This window comes from Aspergillus uvarum, assembly GCF_003184745.1.
Source record: "Aspergillus uvarum CBS 121591 unplaced genomic scaffold BO82scaffold_1, whole genome shotgun sequence".
In the NCBI taxonomy this organism is placed as follows: domain Eukaryota; kingdom Fungi; phylum Ascomycota; class Eurotiomycetes; order Eurotiales; family Aspergillaceae; genus Aspergillus; species Aspergillus uvarum.
This window is the reverse complement of record NW_020291298.1, coordinates 622,717-642,603: the sequence shown is the minus strand read 5'-3', so window position 1 is coordinate 642,603 and position 19,887 is coordinate 622,717. Positions and strand designations below refer to the sequence as shown.

At 51.5% G+C, this 19,887-nt stretch overlaps 6 protein-coding genes and 1 non-coding gene across 7 annotated transcripts; 4 read left to right on the top strand and 3 right to left on the bottom strand.

Annotated features, from left to right (window-relative positions):
• Positions 1-68: 68 nt before the first annotated feature.
• Positions 69-3,586, top strand: BO82DRAFT_349718 (coatomer subunit beta). The gene is made up of 5 exons (XM_025633941.1): positions 69-605; positions 669-1,089; positions 1,141-1,530; positions 1,581-3,189; positions 3,252-3,586. The coding sequence occupies exons 1-5, from the start codon at positions 301-303 to the stop codon at positions 3,392-3,394; spliced, it is 2,868 nt and encodes a 955-aa protein (XP_025497396.1). The 5' UTR covers positions 69-300; the 3' UTR covers positions 3,395-3,586.
• Positions 3,587-4,205: 619 nt separating this feature from the next.
• BO82DRAFT_271364 (putative sphingosine kinase (SphK)) lies at positions 4,206-5,887 on the top strand (the record flags this gene model as incomplete). Its single annotated transcript, XM_025630985.1, has 3 exons — positions 4,206-4,350; positions 4,433-4,495; positions 4,572-5,887. 3 exons carry the CDS (start codon positions 4,206-4,208, stop codon positions 5,885-5,887), a joined length of 1,524 nt encoding a protein of 507 aa, XP_025497395.1.
• Positions 5,888-6,090: 203 nt separating this feature from the next.
• On the bottom strand, positions 6,091-7,653 carry BO82DRAFT_324615 (ribosomal RNA processing 1 family protein). Its single transcript, XM_025632832.1, has 3 exons — positions 7,423-7,653; positions 7,258-7,365; positions 6,091-7,131 (listed from the first exon to the last, which is right to left on the bottom strand). Exons 1-3 carry the CDS (start codon positions 7,469-7,471, stop codon positions 6,278-6,280), a joined length of 1,011 nt encoding a protein of 336 aa, XP_025497394.1. The 5' UTR covers positions 7,472-7,653; the 3' UTR covers positions 6,091-6,277.
• A 286-nt stretch (positions 7,654-7,939) lies between these two features.
• BO82DRAFT_271539 (putative C4-dicarboxylate transporter/malic acid transport protein) lies at positions 7,940-9,538 on the bottom strand (the record flags this gene model as incomplete). The annotated part of the gene is made up of 4 exons (XM_025630989.1): positions 7,940-8,294; positions 8,361-8,771; positions 8,831-9,146; positions 9,202-9,538. The coding sequence occupies 4 exons, from the start codon at positions 9,536-9,538 to the stop codon at positions 7,940-7,942; spliced, it is 1,419 nt and encodes a 472-aa protein (XP_025497393.1).
• A 2,011-nt stretch (positions 9,539-11,549) lies between these two features.
• BO82DRAFT_299358 (uncharacterized protein) lies at positions 11,550-16,699 on the top strand. Its single transcript, XM_025632018.1, has 11 exons — positions 11,550-12,306; positions 12,361-12,412; positions 12,469-12,485; positions 12,537-13,107; positions 13,157-13,240; positions 13,288-13,347; positions 13,407-13,596; positions 13,654-15,087; positions 15,134-15,537; positions 15,586-16,211; positions 16,268-16,699. Exons 1-11 carry the CDS (start codon positions 11,679-11,681, stop codon positions 16,489-16,491), a joined length of 4,290 nt encoding a protein of 1,429 aa, XP_025497392.1. The 5' UTR covers positions 11,550-11,678; the 3' UTR covers positions 16,492-16,699.
• A 560-nt stretch (positions 16,700-17,259) lies between these two features.
• On the top strand, positions 17,260-17,330 carry BO82DRAFT_t7. The gene has a single exon. It is a non-coding gene; the product is annotated as a tRNA-Gly (tRNA).
• Positions 17,331-17,960: 630 nt separating this feature from the next.
• Positions 17,961-19,694, bottom strand: BO82DRAFT_4999 (uncharacterized protein). The gene is made up of 4 exons (XM_025641271.1): positions 19,527-19,694; positions 18,610-19,365; positions 18,274-18,540; positions 17,961-18,205 (listed from the first exon to the last, which is right to left on the bottom strand). The coding sequence occupies exons 1-3, from the start codon at positions 19,527-19,529 to the stop codon at positions 18,406-18,408; spliced, it is 894 nt and encodes a 297-aa protein (XP_025497391.1). The 5' UTR covers positions 19,530-19,694; the 3' UTR covers positions 17,961-18,205; positions 18,274-18,405.
• Between the last annotated feature and the right edge of the window lie 193 nt (positions 19,695-19,887).

Below are 19,887 nucleotides of genomic sequence, written 5' to 3'. Positions count from 1 at the left end.
CCGGACAGCTTGCTCCGCCGCGCAAATGGCCAGGTTGAGCCTCGAATGTCCGCACCCCCTCCGATTGTCAACATCTTGCACTGATGAACGCTAGGCAGGTGAGGGGAGCCCAGCTATACTAATTTATTTCTTTCTGTCAGCCTCGAGTTACCCATTGGGGAGAGTTGACCTGGTGCGCAGCGCTGCCATCCCCTGAATCACCAACCCCAAACAACCACCTGTACTGACCACGCCTAAGCTCTCCTCCTCCCTCCTGACTTTCCCCTGTTACGGCCTTTCGCTTGCACCCACTTGATCACGATGGCCTCCTTCTTGGAACATGCATACAGTCTGGTCCATCTGGACAACACTGCAGATCAGCCCTCGTTGCAGGAGCTGAAGCTGCAGTTGGAGAAGGGTACCGATGAGACTAAGATGGACACTATGAGGCGGATCATCACGATCATGCTCAATGGAGATCCCATGCCACAGCTGCTCATGCACATTATTCGCTTCGTCATGCCCTCTCGGAGCAAGGCCCTCAAGAAACTGCTTTACTTTTACTACGAAATCTGCCCGAAACTTGACGCCAATGGCAAACTCAAGCAAGAGATGATCTTGGTCTGGTAAGGAAATACATACTTCTCTCGCCACGGTTTCTTGTTTCTAACGACTGCTTTGCTCTACAGCAATGGCATTCGCAATGATCTCCAGCATCCCAACGAGTACATCCGAGGCAATACACTTCGTTTCTTGTGCAAACTCCGCGAGCCGGAACTCATCGAACCCCTCCTCTCATCCGCACGCTCCTGTTTGGAGCACCGCCACGCATACGTGAGAAAGAACGCTGTTTGGGCTGTCGCTTCGATCTTCCAGCACTCCGAATCCCTGATCCCGGACGCGCCAGAACTCATTCAGACTTTCCTCGAGACCGAGACCGACGGCACCTGCAAGCGCAATGCTTTCGCGGCCCTTATGTCGATCAGCCATCAGAAGGCATTGGAGTACCTCTCTTCCACTTTCGACAGCATCCCTAATACTGATGAGTTGCTACAATTGGCGGAGCTTGAGTTCATTCGTAAAGATGCTGTGCAGAACACTCAGAACAAGGTTGGTTGCAGAGAGTCAACGGTTGCGGAGGCTGCTAACGGCTGCTTATAGGCGAGATATCTGCGTTTGATCTTTGATCTTCTGGACGCCTCGACCAGCACTGTCATCTATGAGGCTGCGACTTCTCTGACGGCACTCACCAGCAACCCGGTCGCCGTGAAGGCTGCAGCAGGCAAGCTGATTGAACTCTGCATCAAGGAGGCCGACAACAACGTCAAGCTCATTGTTCTCGACCGCGTTGATCAGCTGCGCATTCGCAACGAGGGTGTTCTGGATGATCTCACCATGGAGATCCTCCGTGTCCTCTCCAGTCCCGACATTGACGTTCGCCGTAAGGCACTCGGCATCGCTCTGGAGATGGTGTCAAGCAAGAATGTTGAGGAGATTGTTATGCTGCTGAAGAAGGAGCTCGCAAAGACTGTTGATGAACAATATGAGAAGGTAAGGTTATCGTCCTGTTTTGAGAGATCCAAAGCTAACAGCATATGCAGAACAGTGAATACCGCCAGCTGCTGATCCAGTCGATACACAACTGCGCCATTCGTTTCTCGGAGATTGCTGCAAGCGTTGTCGACCTTTTGATGGACTTCATCGCCGACTTCAACAACAACTCCGCCGTTGACGTGATATCTTTCGTGAAGGAGGTTGTAGAGAAGTTCCCCGCCCTCAGACACTCCATCGTCGACCGGTTGGTCTCGACCTTGAGCGAAGTTCGTGCGGGCAAGGTCTACCGGGGCGTTCTATGGGTTGTTGGTGAATACTCTCTGGAGGAACGCGATATCCGCGAGGCATGGAAGCGTATCAGAGCAAGTCTTGGAGAAATCCCCATTCTCGCCTCGGAACAACGTCTCCTTGACGAGGTACCGGAAGATGCTACTTTCAAGGATCAGCCCAATGGTCACAGCAAGCCGGCTGCTCCGACCGGATCCCGCAAGGTGTTGGCTGACGGCACGTATGCCACGGAGAGTGCTCTCACTAGCCAGTCGGCTGCTGCTGCCCGCCTTGAAGCTGTCAAGGCCGCGCAGAAGCCTCCTCTTCGTCAATTGATCCTGGACGGTGACTACTATCTGGCCACTGTCCTTTCTTCCACTCTCACCAAGTTGGTTATGCGCCACTCGGAGGTCTCCCAGGACGCCGCCCGTACTAACGCTCTGCGGGCAGAGGCTATGCTCATCATGATCTCCATTATCCGCGTGGGCCAGTCTCACTTTGTCAAGGCACCTATTGATGAAGACTCAGTAGATCGCATCATGTGCTGTGTGCGCTCACTTGCCGAGTTCTCTGAGAAGAAGGAGCTGGAGACCACCTTCTTGGAAGACACCCGGAAAGCGTTCCGCGCCATGGTTCAGGTTGAGGATAAGAAGAGAGCCGCCAAGGAAGCTGTTGAGAAAGCCAAGACTGCTGTGCAAGTTGATGACGCTATTCCGATCCGGCAGTTTACGAAGAAAGCAGCCCTTGAAGGCGCGGAGGAAATCGAACTGGATCTCGCCAAGGCCACTGGCGGTGACTCGACCGTGGAGACTGTGTCCTCAAAGTTGAGCCGGGTCGTCCAGCTGACAGGCTTCTCGGATGCCGTTTATGCCGAGGCTTACGTTACAGTTCATCAGTTCGATATTGTTCTTGATGTGCTGTTGGTTAACCAGACCCTCGAGACCCTGCAGAACCTTAGCGTCGAATTTGCAACCCTGGGAGACCTCAAGGTTGTCGAGCGACCTACCACACACAACCTCGGACCCCGCGACTTCTTGAACGTGCAGGCTACAGTCAAGGTATCGTCAACGGATACTGGTGTGATTTTCGGCAACATTGTCTACGACGGAGCTAGCTCAACGGAAACTCACGTGGTGATCTTGAACGACATCCATGCAGACATCATGGACTACATCCAGCCTGCGCACTGCACTGAGACTCAGTTCCGGACTATGTGGACCGAGTTCGAGTGGGAGAACAAGGTAAACATTAACTCTAAGGCCAAGAGCCTTCGAGAGTTCCTCAAGCAGCTCATGGAGAGCACCAACATGGCTTGCTTGACTCCCGAGGCCTCCCTCAAGGGCGACTGTCGGTTCCTGAGCGCCAACCTATATGCCCGGAGCGTATTTGGTAAGTGTCGGCCCTCTCCGCCAATACGAATTGTGATCCTGTTGCTGACCCATGTTCTACAGGCGAGGACGCTCTGGCAAACCTGAGCATTGAGAAGGAGGGTGATGATGGACCGATCACCGGTTTTGTGCGGATAAGAAGTCGTTCGCAGGGGCTGGCTTTGAGCCTGGGGTCGCTGAAGGGCCTCAAGGCATCTGCGGCATGAATAAAGTGTTGCCTTTGACTCGTATTTGAATAGCCATTACCCTGTTGTTGCTGGACCCACCGATTTATCTGAACTTATGCACCTATTCACTCTTCTGTGTTCTTCTAATGGACGAATTTTGTTGATTATCATGCCTCTTCCTGTTTTGTACCGGATGAGAAAAGACTTTATTACTCAATGAAAGATTTCTTCGAATTCCAACGAACACCGGATGGGTTCATTGTTGTCGTAGGCCGTTCGTTCCAGTTCTGGACCAAAGTATGCGGGATGGCGAGCTGAAACCAATTGGTCCGATGGTGAAGCAGTGGAGTGTTTCCAAAGAGACGCTGGTTTGGTTCCACAAATGACGGCAATTTCCGTTCCACAAAATTGGGGGAATTCTGGAATCGGATCTGGGGATCGTCTAAAAATCGAGAGAGGTAGAACAGAGGGAGTGAGAGCGAAAGCGAGACCGAGAGAGACGCAGAGGCGAAACTGATCAAGTGGAGAGAGGGAGAGAGGGTCCGGTGGAGGGACCGTTCGTTCCTGAGCCTTGCTCGATAAAGACCGGGCATAATCTCCGTTCCGCTTTGGTTACTTTCAGTTCCCTCTTTCCCTTTCACCATTTTCCACCTTAAACCACTTCATGTCGCTTTCCTCCTCGCCTAAGACTTATCTCTTGCCCGCTCTGCTCTTATTCTTAGATTATTCTTATCCTGTTTTTGGGTATTGCTTGTTCCCGTGTCCTTACTTCGCCTTTTGTTCATTGGCAGTTCTTCCGAATCTCCTCCGTCTGTGTCGCCCTCTCTCGGCTTTCCTGCCGGGCTTTATCATGGCTACTACGACCGCCGATAGCAATTCGCGGCCCTCCTTCAACACCGCGGATGTCTCGGATCAGCTCTTACAGCACGATGCGACCCTCGCAGTAGGCGACTCGATCACCCTTACCTTGGGAAGCGATTCCTTGCTCGTTGTCGGTAGGTCTTGATGCTCAACGGCTGGTTTGAATATTTTGATTCCATCGTTCTCGAGACTAACCACAACCTCGGGTGCGCGCAGACGAACGTTCCGGCCGCAAATCCGAGCGCGGATGCTGTACAGTGCGGATTCGGAAGGATGCAGGTAACTCCAACTCACAAACCCACGACTGTAGTAAAAGCCTAGCAACCCTGGCCTGACAATTTTCCCACCGTTCTAGCTACCAAGATTGCCCACACTATTTCTTTGTACAATGTCTTGGACGCCGATCTTTCGCCGGCCGGTTTAACGATCACCTATGCGGAGCCGAAGCACAAAGACGAAGTCTCCGTGGCCGCCCTCCAATACTCGATCCGCGAGGAGGAGAAAAGCGCCGCCGAAACCTGGATGAAGAAGTTACTTGATGCCGCCTACGGCTCCGCCCAGCGTAACAAGAGACTCAAGGTCCTGATCAATCCTTTCGGTGGTCAGGGTCACGCTGCCAAGCTGTATTCGACATATGCAGCGCCCATCCTTGCTTCGGCACGCTGTCAGATTGACGTGCAGGAAACCACGCACCGCGGTCACGCGACGGAGATTGTGCAACAACTCGACATCAACGCATACGATGCGATTGTATGCTGCTCCGGCGACGGGCTGCCGTATGAGGTCTTCAACGGATTGGCGCAAAAGCCCAATGCACGGGAAGCGCTCGCCAAGGTGGCCGTGGCCCTGCTCCCGGGTGGATCGGGCAACGCCATGACGTGGAATCTGTGCGGAACTGGCAGTATCTCGGTGGCAGCTTTGGCCATCGTGAAGGGCTTGCGGACACCGCTGGATCTGGTGTCGATCACCCAGGGGAACACCCGCACTCTGTCGTTTCTGTCTCAGTCCTTCGGAATCATTGCTGAATCTGATCTGGGGACCGACGATATTCGTTGGATGGGAGCTCATCGTTTCACATATGGGTTCCTCAAGCGGCTCATGCACATGACAGTCTACCCATGCGACCTCGCGATCAAGGTGGTCATGGATGATAAGCAGGCGATCAAGAACCATTACAACACTTATGCGCAAAGCCAGCCCTCTGTACGCCCTGCTGAGCCTACTGGAGAGCAGTCTGGTGGCTTGCCTGAGCTCGTCTACGGAACCGTCCAGGACGAGTTGCCCAAGGATTGGGAGGTGATTCCGGCCGAGACGCTGGGCAACTTCTATGCGGGCAAAATGGCCATTATGTCGAAAGATACCAACTTCTTCCCTGCATCAGTGCCTAATGACGGGCTTATGGACATCGTCACCATCGATGGAACCGTTGGTCGACTGAGATCTCTCAAAATGATGACCGAGATCCCCGAGGGAGGTTTCTTTGATATGCCCGAAGTCAATATCCGCAAGGCGTTAGCATACCGACTTGTCCCTCGGGAGAAGGAGGGATACATCAGTGTGGATGGGGAGAGCATTCCTTTTGAGGCCTTCCAGGGGGAGGTCCACAAAGGTCTCGGCACCGTGCTGTCGAAGTCCGGACACTTGTACGAGGCAGAGGGACCCAGGCCTTAGGGGCCGAACCGGTCGATGGAACTGGGAATTTCCACCTTTTTTGCTTCAGTTTTGTTTTCCAGTTTTTGCACTCCGATGATACCCTGAGTTTTGAGAGAAGCACTGGCTTGCTTTCTGTTTTGGGTTGGATCAACCTTTCCTGACAAGATACATACATAGTGTAGACTACCTAGAGAAGAGAGAATTGGTAGCTGATAGAGTTTGTATAGATATTGTTATAAATCATTCAATTTTCAATCTCCGCATTTGCAGGAACGGAGAAACAAACAAGGATAACTTCCAAGAAAATAAAAACATAGCATATGCAAGTACGGTACATGAACCTAACTCCGAGTCAACCCTTACCCTTTGGCGAAGTAAGACACTTTTGTTTACGTTGTTCGTGCTCATCTATTCATCCCCGAACCCACCCCATTCCTCATCTTCATCCTCGTCTTCTTCGTCTTCATCTTCATCTTCGCTATCACTCTCGACCTTCCGCTCCTTCCACCCCCACTCGACCAACCGCTCATCGTCCAACGCCTCGGCCGCCCGCACCCGCACCGGCTTGTACGGGCTCTCCTTCTTCAACCTCTCGAGCGGCCGCAACAGCAACTCCGCCGGCACCGGGCCCTTGGGTTTTTTGGCCGTCGTCCCCTCCGCCGTCGTGACCTCCTCGAACTCCAGCACCTTCTCCAACTCATCCACCCAGATATCCATCACATGGTACCGCAACCCATCCGGGCCGTGCGGCATGGGGACGAAATCCTCCGCCTCGTTGGCCGGGGGCTGATCCGGGTCGAAATTGAGGGGGCAGAGCGGTCCATCCTCCAGGATGGCGAGGTAGGACTCCAGCGCTGCCAAATCCACCCCCTCGGTCTTTGTGTCTTGCTGTTGTTCCTCTTCTGGTTGTTGCTGTTGTTGCTGCTGCCCCTTACCCTTCCGCTTCTTGCCCCCCTTCTTGGAATTTTCCTCCTCCCGCTTGCGCTTCTTCCCCTCCGCAGCGTCACCGGCCCCAGCCCCGTTTCCGATGCCTTTGTTGGCTTTGAGGAACACCTCAAAGCCCACCCCGACGTAACACCGGATCAGGAACAGGTACTTGTCCAGCCGCAGGCGGTCGATCGAGTGGAAGTCCCGGCCGATGGTCAGCCAGAAGGCGCGCAGGAACTTGTGGACTGTTGTGCGCGGCAGCGTCGGCACGAGGTTGTAGGAAAGCGTGCGCGCGAGCGCTTGTTGGGTCAGTGGGCGGTCCGAGTGGTAGAAGCCTGTTTTTTTTTTCTAGTGCATCAGTCTTTCATTCCGTTCCTGGTTTTTTTTTTTTTTTTTTTCTCCCCTTCAAATGGGGCTTTTAGGGGGGATGTGTAGGTTTGTAAGGGAAAAGGCTGCCGCACAGAAGAAAAGTCCCTTCCAGAGTTTGAGGAGGTCGAGGTTCGAGAGGTCGGTTTTGGCGCGCAGGAAGAGCGTGAGGGAGGCGGTGGCTTTGTCGCGGAGTTTTTTGTCTAGTTGCCTGTTAGTTTGCGTGTGAGGGAGGTTGGCTTGTGGGGTGAAAGGCATACCGCTGGATGCGAGCTCCTTTATAAAAGGAGTTTTGCCGACGTCGGTCATCGTGACTCGGTTTTCCGGTGCGATAGCTGCGCGATTGAGGAGTCGTGTGCTGGTGTATCTGGACCGGAGAGGGAGAGATTCCGAGGGTAGGTCACTGGCGACAGGACTTATCGCGGGATCGCCGGAAGGGAGAGTTGAGTGGGCTGCGTTGACAAGGAGGGGAAGTTGGTCGCAATACGGCGCGGACTTTGAAGCCATCCCATCACTACACTTTTTTTTCTTGGGAGATTGTGTCGGTGTTTGCAGTGTTTGTTTCTGAGGGGCTGTTGATTGGTAGGCGGGAAGGGACTGGGGCGGTGGGGCGCGTGTGGGGCTTTTAGTTTGAGGAATGGACTGGACTGCAGGCAGGCCAGTGGTGTAGCCCACCGAGGAAGTATTGTAGCTCATTACTTCTAAGTGTCTAGTATATACTCAATCATTACAGGTATATGTGCATCAAGCCAGGTTGGACCCAGACAGTCCGAACAGTCAGACATCTTCAGAAGGTGTACTCTGCCCTGACTCGGGCTTGATCTGACGGATCTCGAATCCGCCTTCATCCTTATCCTCGCCCTTCTGCGGCCAGAGGATTTGGCGCGTTACGATCGCCCGAACCATCATGTAGCACACAAACAGCCACATCAAGATCAGAGGCGGAACCATCACGCATCCGATGATATTGATCGCCTTGCAGGAGAAAGCCTTCCCAATCGCAAAGGTCGCCGTGATCAATGCTGTGTTCGGGAATACGAACGAGAACCACGCCATGGAGAAGACCATCTTCCCCGGTCCGATCGCTGACCAGTGCGCGAAGCTCGCGATAAAGAAGAAGAAAAGCGCTAGTCTAGAGAAAGGAAACGTTGGCTTGGCTGGCGCAAAAGACAAAGGTTCAGGGATGGTATGCACTTACCCCCAGAGCCATAAGCACGAGAAATCTGCGACGACCTTCACAATGTCCGCTGCGAGAGGTCCGTTGCCCATAAAGTCGCTGGGGAAGCTTCGCTTCGCGTGGGACGCCATGTTGACGATGCCCGACACGGTGAAGCCACTGGGGCCCACGGATACGAACATTCCGGGGCGGACGTTCTCCCGAGGGAGCTTTTGGGACATGAGCCGGTAGATAAAGGCGGAGTAGACCATCAACGAGACGAGGAAGCCCACGCCTTGAATGGTCGTACCTCCGATGATGATGCGCAGAGCGCGAGAGGGCTCGAGGGTTGAGCTTAGGACTCCCGCGTGCGGGCCGATGATTAGCATAGGATATGCGGGGAAAATCCAGATGGGTGTCATCTGAGCGATCGTGAACGTTTGTGTTGACCACCTGCGCGGGGAAAACATTAGCTTTGCAGCCAAAGGAAAGGACGTCTGGGGTTCATCTACAGGATTAAATAGATGGCTGCAGAAGAGATGACGGCTAGAGCGGCGTCAATCCAGAAGAGAATCCCCACCGCATATGTGAGCCACGGCCCGGTATGGTCGGGTCCATATTGCGAGATATTGATCAGGATCGTGCCAAAGGAAACCAAAGATGCAGGAACAAACAGAGACTCCGTCGGATGCAAGAACGATGCTTTGAACGTGTAGGGGTATAAGTAAAAGCGCATAAGCAGCAGACACCAGATGATAACGTAGAGGACCAAGTTGAGAAGGAAGAATATAATGCCAATCGTCTCCAAGCCGCGGAATCTATATGGAACTATGGCGAGATCAATTTACGAAGCGATTGTTCAGGGTGAGAAGACTTTACTTACTAAAGTACAGAACGTTCGCAATCCCACCCGTAGCCATGGTTAACGTGAAATAGGCCCATGTGAAGTGACGAAGTCTGCCTTTCCATCCAATCTTAGCCGTAGCCCAGTCCCCTTCTCGTCGCCGGCGTTTTTCTTTGTTGCCGTGCGCTTCAGTCCGTTGATACGAAGGTTGGTTCAGCGCCTCAAGAGCCGAAGTATGCGCCTCGCGCACTTGGCTCCCTCGAGACGGGAATGGAAACGCCCCGAGATCATTCTGTGTATCTTCGATCGTCGGTGTGCGATATCCTTCGTCCCCACGATTGCGCGTGTGTCGGGGAGACAAAAGTTCGCTTGCCATTGCCGAGATCCCAAACTTTGCACTAGTTGTCTAGAGACAATTGACATTCCACAGAATCAATCAAAAAAACAAAGGGATGTCTTTCCTGGAAGCAAAGTTCGGGTCTTCAGGGAGCGGTGAAGTCAGAATAGCCAGAGTGGAGACTCGTCCTGCCTTGGCCATAGGCTATACCTACTAATCGAATCAGGATCAAAGTCTACCGAGCACAAGAAATCGATAAAGAACATGGGAAGCCGAATCATGCCCCCGGACAGCAGCAAAAAATGATAGTTGGTCGCCTATTATACCCGATCTGTTGTGGCTGGTGCTTGCAAGCGTGCTGTTCAGGTGTTGGCACCAATCGTTTACAATGACGATCTAGGCCGGTCGATAAGTGGAGGAGCGAGCGTGCGGTAAGACACGCGATTCGAGCTTCAGCAGGGGAAGAAGTAGCGACAGTCAAGAGTGAAAACCACGCTTGTTGAGTCAGATTGTTGCTACGTAGGAATAGTTCAGGTTGGAGATTTTGCCTCCGTCTCGGTTACCGGCACACGCAGCCTCATGGCGGGGAAGCGGGAAAAAGGGAAAAAGGGCAAGGCACCGAAGCTCGCGGATCGATTGAAGGCGCTGCGTCATTGCCAAGAGGCGGATTCTGCTGCACGCCGGTCTCTGATATGCGTAGGTGTGTGTGTGTATTGCTCTGGAACATACGGAGTACAGTATCAATAAATTACTATCAGTAGTCCTCTCCCAAAATTATCGTGAGATGAGGATTGGTGCGGCTTTTCCAATTTACTTTCCTCATGGGTCAAGTTCTTGGTTGGTCCCATGGATTGTGCTGCCAGGCTATTGACGGCGCACTGGGTCTTGCTGGGGGGATTGCCTTATGGAAAAAAGGAGCCTTTTCGCCGTAGAGTCTATGATAGCCCTATGAGACTTTATGTGCATTGTTACATAATCGGATACTTTTTAGAACATCCGCTTACTTGACACTCCACTCCGTTCCGAGACTGGGGGATCTACAGCACCTCCATACTTCACAAGATATCGTATGAGTCCATGATGACCTTTCGTCAAGCTGCTATGGCCCCATAGTGCTTTCCACATGTGTATCTTACAAGGTTCTAGTTCTTCGATTACAGCAGGTTGTATCATTCTGGCGCCATCTTCCTACACACAAAGTCTGAACTTGCCAAGCATACACAACACGGCTATTGCGAGCTCTAGAATAAGGAGTATTATTACTTGTGTCCCCTGTAAATCACCCACAATAGGTACAAGGACTTTAAGCTCCGCTCAAAGCCGTCAGGGGAGCAGGGCCAGCCATATGGTTGGGTAGCAACGACAGGGACCATGAAGGACAGTTAGTTATCTGCAAGCCTGGAGCCTAGACGGATCTTCCGCATCCGGATCTTTCTGACGCAGTTTCCCTTCAGACTCAGAACACAGAGCGGCTCGGCTTAGGAGCTGATTTCCGATGCTTGCTTTCAAAGGGAGGTTCCAAGTTCAAGGTAGGTTCCTTGTGGATGCTACCTAACTAATTCGCTCCTCGTCACCACAATTGGTCCATTGTTACACATGGTTTATCATGACATCACCACTAATAACCAACACTCAAAGTGAAGAAGTTTAATCAGTTTACCGGCAGTGGATGAAAGGAGATTCTACCCTGCCATGTACTGTGCAAAATAAGTACCCCTGCTGTTCATGGGCAATCCCTGTTGCCTTGGTGGGGCACTTCACCTCGGCGAGCGAAGCAGTTCATATACCGTCTCACCCTCTGACCTCTTCCTAACTGACATTATTTCCTTCTACGCGCCGCATTCATCGTTCTACTTCCTCTGTCTCGTCATTAGCGTCGATTTACCGGCCCCTGGTTGAACGCTAAGCACCTCAGACCATGACCAACAACAGAGAGACCAGTGACATCTCGCCCACCTCCTCGGCGGAAAACGGTCAGGATGACGAGATCACTCCCCTCAGATCGCCCAAGCTGGAGCGTGAAAATAGCACATTCTTCGAGCAAACGGGCCCCGAGCGCAAAGCCGAGTTGACTCGCATAGCTTCCAACTATCAGTCCACCTTCACCCGGCGTCAAACTACCGACTCAGGCGTTGGCGGGGCGAGCATTGAACGCAAAGATACTGTTGAGAACTTGGAAATGGGAGACCCTGTTCTAGATCCAACGAGTGGTCAATTCGACCACAACAAATGGGTTCGGAAGGTGCTCAGGCTGTTGGACAAAGAGGGCATTCCCCGACCTCCCTCCACTGGTATAGTCTTCCACAATCTGAATGTCTCTGGCTCCGGCTCAGCCCTGCAATATCAGAGCAGCGTGCCCTCGTTGCTGCTGGCCCCGTTTAGGCCGCAGGAATACCTGGGCTTTCTAAAGCACTCACCAGAGAAGCACATATTACGTGACTTCGACGGGCTACTGAAAAGTGGTGAGCTGCTGATAGTCTTGGGCCGTCCTGGGAGCGGATGTTCGACATTTCTGAAGTCTTTGTGTGGAGAGCTACACGGATTGAAGCTTCGTAAAAGCTCTGAGATCCAATATAACGGTATTTCCATGGAGAAAATGCATAAGGAGTTCAAGGGCGAGGTACTTTACAATCAAGAAGTGGACAAGCACTTTCCTCACCTCACAGTCGGACAAACACTGGAATTTGCCGCTGCTGCAAGAGCTCCTGAGGTACGGTTGCGCGATATCACTCGTCAGCGATACGCAAAGTACGTTACTCAAGTTGCGATGACTATATTTGGCTTAACACATACGTACAATACGAAAGGTATGCATTCCCACCAAAAGCCCCCAACCTCGGAAATTGCTAACAAAGGTATAGTTGGCGATGACTACATTAGAGGAGTTTCGGGTGGAGAAAGAAAACGGGTCAGGTTGGTTCCCCTCTACCGACATTTCATTTCCAGCTGTTGTACTGACATGCTCTTAGCATTGCTGAAATGGCACGTAAGTGAATGATGCTTACCCAGTGTATCTTCATGTATTGACTTCTAATAGTCTCGAGGGCCCCTGTCGGCGCCTGGGATAACAGCACTCGAGGGTTGGACTCAGCGAGTGCGCTTGAGTTTGTGAAGGCGCTGCGAGTCAGTTCTGATCTGGTTGGTACCTGTCATGCAGTTGCAATCTACCAGGCATCTCAGGCGATCTATGATGTCTTTGACAAAGCCATTGTTCTGTATGAAGGCCGGGAAATTTACTTCGGGCCTTGCAGCGAAGCCAGAGACTACTTTATTAACATGGGCTGGGACTGTCCTCCGCGCCAGACGACCGGTGATTTCTTAACGTCTGTGACCAACCCTCAGGAGCGCAAAGCACGAGAGGGTATGGAAAGCAAGGTTCCTCGGACTCCCGATGAGTTTGAAGCCTATTGGAAGAAAAGTCCTCAGTGTGCCAGGCTGCAGGAGGATATCACACAGCATATGAAGGAGTTTCCGTTGGGGGGACAGTCAGAACGGATGTTCCATGAGATGAAGCATGTCAGACAGGCAAAGCATGTGCGGCCGAAAAGCCCTTATGTTATTTCGATCCCAATGCAGGTCAAGCTCTGCACAATCAGAGCCTACCAGAGGTGTGTGTTCTAGTTTTCCCTAGCACTGTCTGCCCACTCACTGTTATAGAATCTGGAATGATAAACCCTCAACCTTGACAAATGTCATTGGTCGAATCGCAATGTCGTTGATTATCGGCTCGATGTATTTTGGGTAAGTGCATCAGTCCTTCTAGCTCCCGCATCCTCTGACGCGTCTAGGACACCAAATGCTACTCAAGGCTTCCAGAGCAAGGGAGCTGCTCTTTTCTTTGCAGTTCTGTAAGTTGGCAGGGCGGAATCCTTCATTCGTCATCGACCACTTCACTAATTCTGCGTAGTATGAACGCCCTAATCAGTATCACGGAGATCAACTCACTTTACGATCAACGTCCTATCATTGAGAAGCAAGCCTCTTACGCCTTTGTTCACCCATTCGCCGAAGCATTTGGTGGTATTGTGTCCGACATACCCGTCAAATTTGTCTGCGCTGTCGTTTTCAATATCATTTTCTATTTCCTGGCTGGCCTCGTAAGTGAATCGCCTTGCTAAGATTGCCAGGGATGGCATGCAACTAACGAGTCACAGCGATATGCGGCATCACAATTCTTCATTTTCTTCCTCTTCACGTTCCTGAGCACACTCGCAATGTCCGGCATCTTCCGCACCCTTGCCGCAGCAACTAAAACTCTGGCCCAAGCCATGGCTATGGCCGGTGTCATGGTATTGGCCATTGTTATCTACACTGGCTTCGTGATCCCAACTCCGCAGATGTCAAGTATTCCGTGGTTTAGCTGGATTCGATGGATAAACCCGGTCTACTACACATTTGAGGCTCTGGTAGCCAACGAGTTTCACGGTAGACGCTTCACATGCTCGGGCTTTGTGCCCGCTTATCCTAACTTAAGTGGGGACTCGTTCATTTGCCCCGTGCGGGGTGCTGTCGCAGGAGAGCGGACTGTTTCTGGAGATGCTTATATCGAGTCCCAGTACAGTTATACCTACGCACATGAATGGAGAAATCTGGGGATTCTGATCGGCTTCTGGATTTTCTTTACAGCCCTGTACCTGGTGGCAACCGAGCTCAACTCTGCTACTTCGTCAAAGGCCGAGTTTCTCGTATTCCGACGAGGCCATGTGCCCCCGCATATGCGCAACCTGGACAAGAAGTCACAAGCTGAAGAAGGCACCACAGATACTGCCTTGGCTCAGAGGTCTGCTGAGAACGAGAAAGATGCGTCTGCCATTCCCGAGCAGCATAGCATATTCACATGGCGGAATGTCTGCTATGACATACCCGTTAAGGGAGGGGAGCGGCGCCTTCTCGACCATGTTTCGGGTTGGGTCAAGCCAGGAACTCTCACAGCCTTGATGGGAGTCTCAGGCGCTGGCAAAACTACTCTACTTGATGTGCTAGCAAAACGTGTCTCAATAGGAGTTGTTACCGGCGAGACATTGGTAGACGGTAAAGCTCTTGACAACAGTTTTCCTAGAAAGACCGGCTATGTGCAGCAGCAGGATCTTCACCTATCTACAACGACTGTGCGAGAGGCGTTGCGATTTAGTGCTCTCTTGCGCCAGCCCAAATCAGTGTCAAAGAAAGAGAAGTACAAGTATGTTGAGGAAGTTATTGAAATGCTTAATATGCAAGACTTTGCCAGTGCAATCGTGGGCACGCCAGGCGAAGGACTGAATGTGGAGCAGAGGAAGTTATTGACTATCGGCGTTGAACTTGCTGCAAAGCCTGCTCTACTCATCTTTCTTGACGAGCCGACAAGTGGCTTGGACTCCCAAAGCTCATGGGCTATCTGCTCTTTTCTGAGGAAGCTCGCAGATCACGGTCAAGCAGTGCTCTCGACTATCCATCAGCCAAGCGCGCTACTATTCCAGGAATTTGACCGTCTATTGTTCCTGGCTAAAGGAGGGCGAACGGTATACTTCGGGGATATCGGAGACCAATCCCGGACCCTGTTGGACTACTTCGAAGTCAACGGTGCTAGACCGTGCGGCTCATCTGAGAATGTGAGTAGCATGTCCGCCAATCATAAAGTGTACTAACATGTCATAGCCCGCTGAATACATGCTTGAAATTATTGGAGCCGGAGCATCAGGAAAGGCCACCCAAGATTGGGCGGCGGTTTGGAACGATAGCCAGGAGGCCAAGAACATCCAGAAAGGGATTGACAGGATCTGTCAGGAGAGGTCATCAGCTCCTGAGCCTCAAGACAATACGTCCCAGAAGAGCGAATTTGCTATGCCCTTTACTAACCAGATTTGGCATGTAACGCACAGAGTGTTCCAGCAATACTGGCGCGAGCCTGCATACGTTTGGGCCAAGCTTGCTTTAGCTACAGCTGCATCTCTTTTCATTGGCTTCACATTCTTCAAACCGGACAACACTCAGCAAGGGTTCCAAGATGTCTTGTTTAGCGCCTTCATGATGACCTCGATATTCTCCACCCTGGTGCAACAGTAAGTTTCGTCTCGAATTGTGTGGACACCGCCAACTAACGAAAATAGAATCATGCCCAAATTTGTAGTCCAGCGATCTTTGTATGAGGTTCGAGAACGACCGTCGAAGGCCTATTCATGGGCGGCCTTTTTGATTGCCAACGTTCTTGTCGAGATACCTTACCAAGTAATTGCGGGTATAATCGCATGGGCATCTTACTATTACCCAGTCTACGGAGCGAACCAGGCATCCGCCCGCCAGGGACTTATGCTGCTTCTTATCACCCAGTTCTATGTGTTTACTTCGACTTTTGCATCCCTAATCATCTGTGCCCTACCCGATGCCGAGACAGGAGGTTCGATCGCAACCCTACTGTTCATCATGGCGCTCACCTTCAACGGTGTCATGCAGGCTCCCTCCGCTCTCCCTGGATTCTGGATTTTCATGTACCGGGTCTCTCCCTTGACGTACCTAATTGCGGGAATCACGGCGACGGGATTACACGGGAGAGCCATTCGTTGTTCCAGCGAGGAGATGAGCGTGTTCAACCCTCCATCTGGCCAGACCTGCGGAGACTACATGGCTCAGTACCTGCAGGTTGCCCCGGGGCAATTGTACAACCCAACAGCGACACAGGGATGCCAGTACTGCCAGTTGAGAAATGCCGATCAATACCTCGCGTCGAGTAACATCTGTATGTACTATTCACCTCCTCTTGTCTATGATGTTGTCGACTAACCAGTGAGAAAGACTACAGCGAACGCTGGCGGAACTACGGCATCGGCTGGGCTTACATCGGTTTCAACATTCTTGGTACCGTGGCTTTATACTACATGTTCCGGGTCAAACACTACAATCCCACCAGCCTGGTGCGGGGAGTCGTGGATGGCGCAGGGGTGGTCTGCCGAGTGTTCAAGCGCCGGTCTGGACGTACGCCCAAGGGTAGAGAGGCCGAGAACGGAAGATTGTTGTAGATTGCTTGCTTTCGTGCCCGGAATTATGTCTTGTTGGGGTGTATGGTTAAGCTTTGCTGTATTTATGGGTTGCCTCCTACTATTACATCTTCGGGTTCAATCTCTTTCCACAGGCAGTCCGCATGGTCAATCGGTTCCATACACATGGTCACGAAAAGTAGCCCTAGAACTATTTCAGCCCTGTCTCTGAGACAGTGGTCAAGGGATCATGTCAAGCACTTCTCTGGGTCATGTACATCCATAAGCTCCATGAAACTTTCGACATCATTACGCAAACCACACGATCCAGTACGGTATGTGACGATCAACTATATGCTATTCTATCAACCAAGTGCCATCCACTCAAGATGGCAAAGGCTGGAAAGCGTACCAATCTCCTTTCCCCTCCGGAACTCCACTCCGACACTCCTGAGAGCCAGGCATTCATCACACACCCCAGAGCATCATTAGGTAGTTCCTTCCGAAAAAAACTTAACCCTGGACTCCCCGAGTCTCAATCAAAGGTCTTCTGCTATAGCTTAGCTAGACCCAGTCACATCCAGCATCATGTTTCTGCCATTCTGTGTATAGAAGATCGGTGCTGCGATCTGCCTTCGCGCCAATTCCATGGCCTTTCCCTCTTTCAACATTATTCTCCCAGCGAGCTACTCCGCTACACGCTACCTACCTAGTCGTAGAGTTGAACTGTGGCTATTGAGATACCGTATATGCCAAAGACAAGAACAATTTTCAACAGCGAATCAGATGGCGTACCGGTCATCCGCTCCAGCATCATTGGTCTAGTGGTAGAATTCATCGTTGCCATCGATGAGGCCCGTGTTCGATTCACGGATGATGCACTCCTTTTTTGGTTTTCATCTTGCACTTGTTACCGAGAGTAGGAATATACATTTTGTTTCTATCCAATTTTTTGGATTGATGTTATGTATTGGTCATAGCCTGTGGTTCAGGAATGGTACCGTGGTTACGAAGGAGGTTGTGCCTGAGTGGGTCGTCCGAGGTATCGTCGACTTGATATATACTTTTCAATGCAGGCTCGACCGCATTGAGATATGTGAAAGGATTTCTCTGCGAGCGGACTATGGCTGGTAATAAATTACTTTACTCATAGCTTGCTGGCTAAATAATTATTAACAACCCGAATGCATGTTCATATGCGGGAGAGAGGGAAAAAAAAAAAAAAAAAAAAAAAACCAGAAGCTGAAGCCAATATAGTCGTTGAATCATACGTAGCGGGTAAAATCTCGTGACCCATAATTCATCACGCATGACACATAATCGTAACAAGCTCGCAAGTTTCGACGTACGTTACCCGTAGAAGGCGGGTATATTATCAAATAGCAACTTAGACCAGACTGGGGCTCGTTCCAAACATATAAGTCAATAAATCATGTGCATACCACGCAAAATCCAGTAGAAAAGCTCGCAAGGACATAACAGATCAGGCATTGAGTAAGAGTAGGTATGCGATACGGATAAGCCATGCACTAAGAACTGGAGTTGATGAATTCATTGACATCAAAAGGGGGAATCAAAACAGCGGAGAGGCAGGAAGATCAGCCAAACGTAGGTGGGGGTATTATGCGAACAGCGGGAAAGATTAAAACAAAGCATCAGAACAAATGTGAGAGGATATGAGGGTAATATGCAAGGCTGTCATTAGTTGCAATGTAAAATCGTTGTGTCAAGTAGGGTGATAGTTGAAGCTGGCACCCTGAAAAATTGCGGTAAGACGCGGTAAGCGTTGAAATCAAAGGGTCCGAAAGATAGGGTCTGACCCACGGAGTCATCTCGAACCAGCCATCAATGTGGCATGCTGATCTGTTGAAAGAGAGCTGCAGAAGCCGGGTAGATTGTGCATAAGCATTAACGATGTCAAATAAATCAGGCACGTTCTCAACCGTTCGTCAACTGTCATGAAAGGACATGTCGCGGGACCACTAATGCGTTGACGACATAGCCTGGGTTCCAACCCTGGTCGACCAGGGGCTCGTGCTCCTTCAGAATCTTGCCCAGGTAGGCAATTCTTACACGGTAACTGCGAGGGATCTTCATGTAAGGTTAGCGATATGTTCGATGCAGTTGCATACGATTGAAGTATAATGCGGGATGACGTACCACTGCTTCCTGCTGCACTTTACGTGCAATAAAGCCAACATTCTCGGTCTTGCCCACCGACAAGTCAATGTCCGGACCTCCACGATCACTCAGCCGTGCTCGCACGCGGATCAAATCCCGCTCGCTGGTCTTCCCCTTCTCATCACGGCGGCGTTCCAGGTCGACGTCGGTTGCGATCAGATCATCCCCTGAAGCTTCGTCCGAGGACAACCTGCCATCGTCGGTGTCGAATTCATCCTCCTGATCATGCACCGATCGAACCATGTTCTCAGGGTCGCTCACAATACATTCTGGTAATCGATAAAGTGCGCCTTGTTCGTCGTAGCAACCTTGGCAGAGATCGCCGGTTGGGACTGTGATGCCAGCTGCATCAATAATGGTCTGTGCTGTTGACATATCGCCAGCCCGCACTAGAGACACGGCTGCAGACAGAGCAGCCCAGATTTCCGGACGACCCGTGACTCTGGTCTCGAAGAATGCTGTGCGCTCCTGATCAAGCTGCGCCCGACTCCACAATCGTCGTTTGCTATACCAGACATGACGACGAATAGGGGCGTTGTAGTGCTGGCTGAGAGTAAAGTGATCATTCCGGATAGTCCGGGCGCCGCGTGTGCTAGTAGAAATGTTGGTGCCAGAGAGCGCATTGCTGGTTGTAATCGCTCGATGAGGAGCCGATTCGCGACGCCGCTCTTCCGTGGCTACCTGCGCTGCATAGGCCGAATTATCGCTGTCGCGCGATGAGGAAAAGCAGCAACCCTAGTCGGCGATGAAGACACTTAGAAGTTAGATCCGCCAAGACCGTTGTAGAAGCGAGGGAGGGGGTGTGTGGTGGTGAGTATGCGAAGCTCCTGGCAGAAGCATGTACAACTCAGGCATGACACACGAGTGAACCTTCCGGAAGGAGAAAAAAGACATACCATCTTGAAAGCACAAGCTCCATCAGCTGGAAGGAAGCACTAGAAAATTGATTAGGGCTAGCGACTTCCTGACTAAATGTAGGATAGCAAAAGAGGTATTGATCCGACGAAGACAAGCGGCGGAGGAAGAAAGAGGAGAAGGGGAGGTGGCGGGCGAGGAACCAGAGGAGAAAGACAAGCTTATTGGGGCTAATGTGCCGGTGCTCAGCGACTGGAAAGTGATTTGTTCAAGCCATCTAATTGGGAAGCCAGTCGTATGACCCGTACAGTGGTGAGAATTGGCTGGATCAATGGGCTACTATTTAGTGGTGGCAACGGAACGGCGGGTTGCAGCTCACTCGCATGACGACACCGCGGGGGA

Excerpts from the sequence above, each read along its gene's own strand:
- BO82DRAFT_324615 (XM_025632832.1), bottom strand. The coding sequence starts at position 7,471 with ATGACCGACGTCGGCAAAACTCCTTTTATAAAGGAGCTCGCATCCAGC. Across the intron at positions 7,366-7,422 it reads AAAGGAGCTCGCATCCAGCG|ACAAAAAACTCCGCGACAAA; the intron begins GTATGCCTTTCA and ends ACAGGCAACTAG. Across the intron at positions 7,132-7,257 it reads CTGGAAGGGACTTTTCTTCT|GCTTCTACCACTCGGACCGC; the intron begins GTGCGGCAGCCT and ends AAAAAAAAACAG.
- BO82DRAFT_349718 (XM_025633941.1), top strand. The coding sequence starts at position 301 with ATGGCCTCCTTCTTGGAACATGCATACAGTCTGGTCCATCTGGACAAC. Across the intron at positions 1,090-1,140 it reads TGCAGAACACTCAGAACAAG|GCGAGATATCTGCGTTTGAT; the intron begins GTTGGTTGCAGA and ends GGCTGCTTATAG. Across the intron at positions 3,190-3,251 it reads ATATGCCCGGAGCGTATTTG|GCGAGGACGCTCTGGCAAAC; the intron begins GTAAGTGTCGGC and ends CATGTTCTACAG.
- BO82DRAFT_4999 (XM_025641271.1), bottom strand. Across the intron at positions 18,541-18,609 it reads AAGTGCAGCAGGAAGCAGTG|ATCCCTCGCAGTTACCGTGT; the intron begins GTACGTCATCCC and ends CCTTACATGAAG.
- BO82DRAFT_299358 (XM_025632018.1), top strand. The coding sequence starts at position 11,679 with ATGGGAGACCCTGTTCTAGATCCAACGAGTGGTCAATTCGACCACAAC. Across the intron at positions 13,241-13,287 it reads ATCGGCTCGATGTATTTTGG|GACACCAAATGCTACTCAAG; the intron begins GTAAGTGCATCA and ends TGACGCGTCTAG. Across the intron at positions 16,212-16,267 it reads CCTCGCGTCGAGTAACATCT|ACTACAGCGAACGCTGGCGG; the intron begins GTATGTACTATT and ends CCAGTGAGAAAG.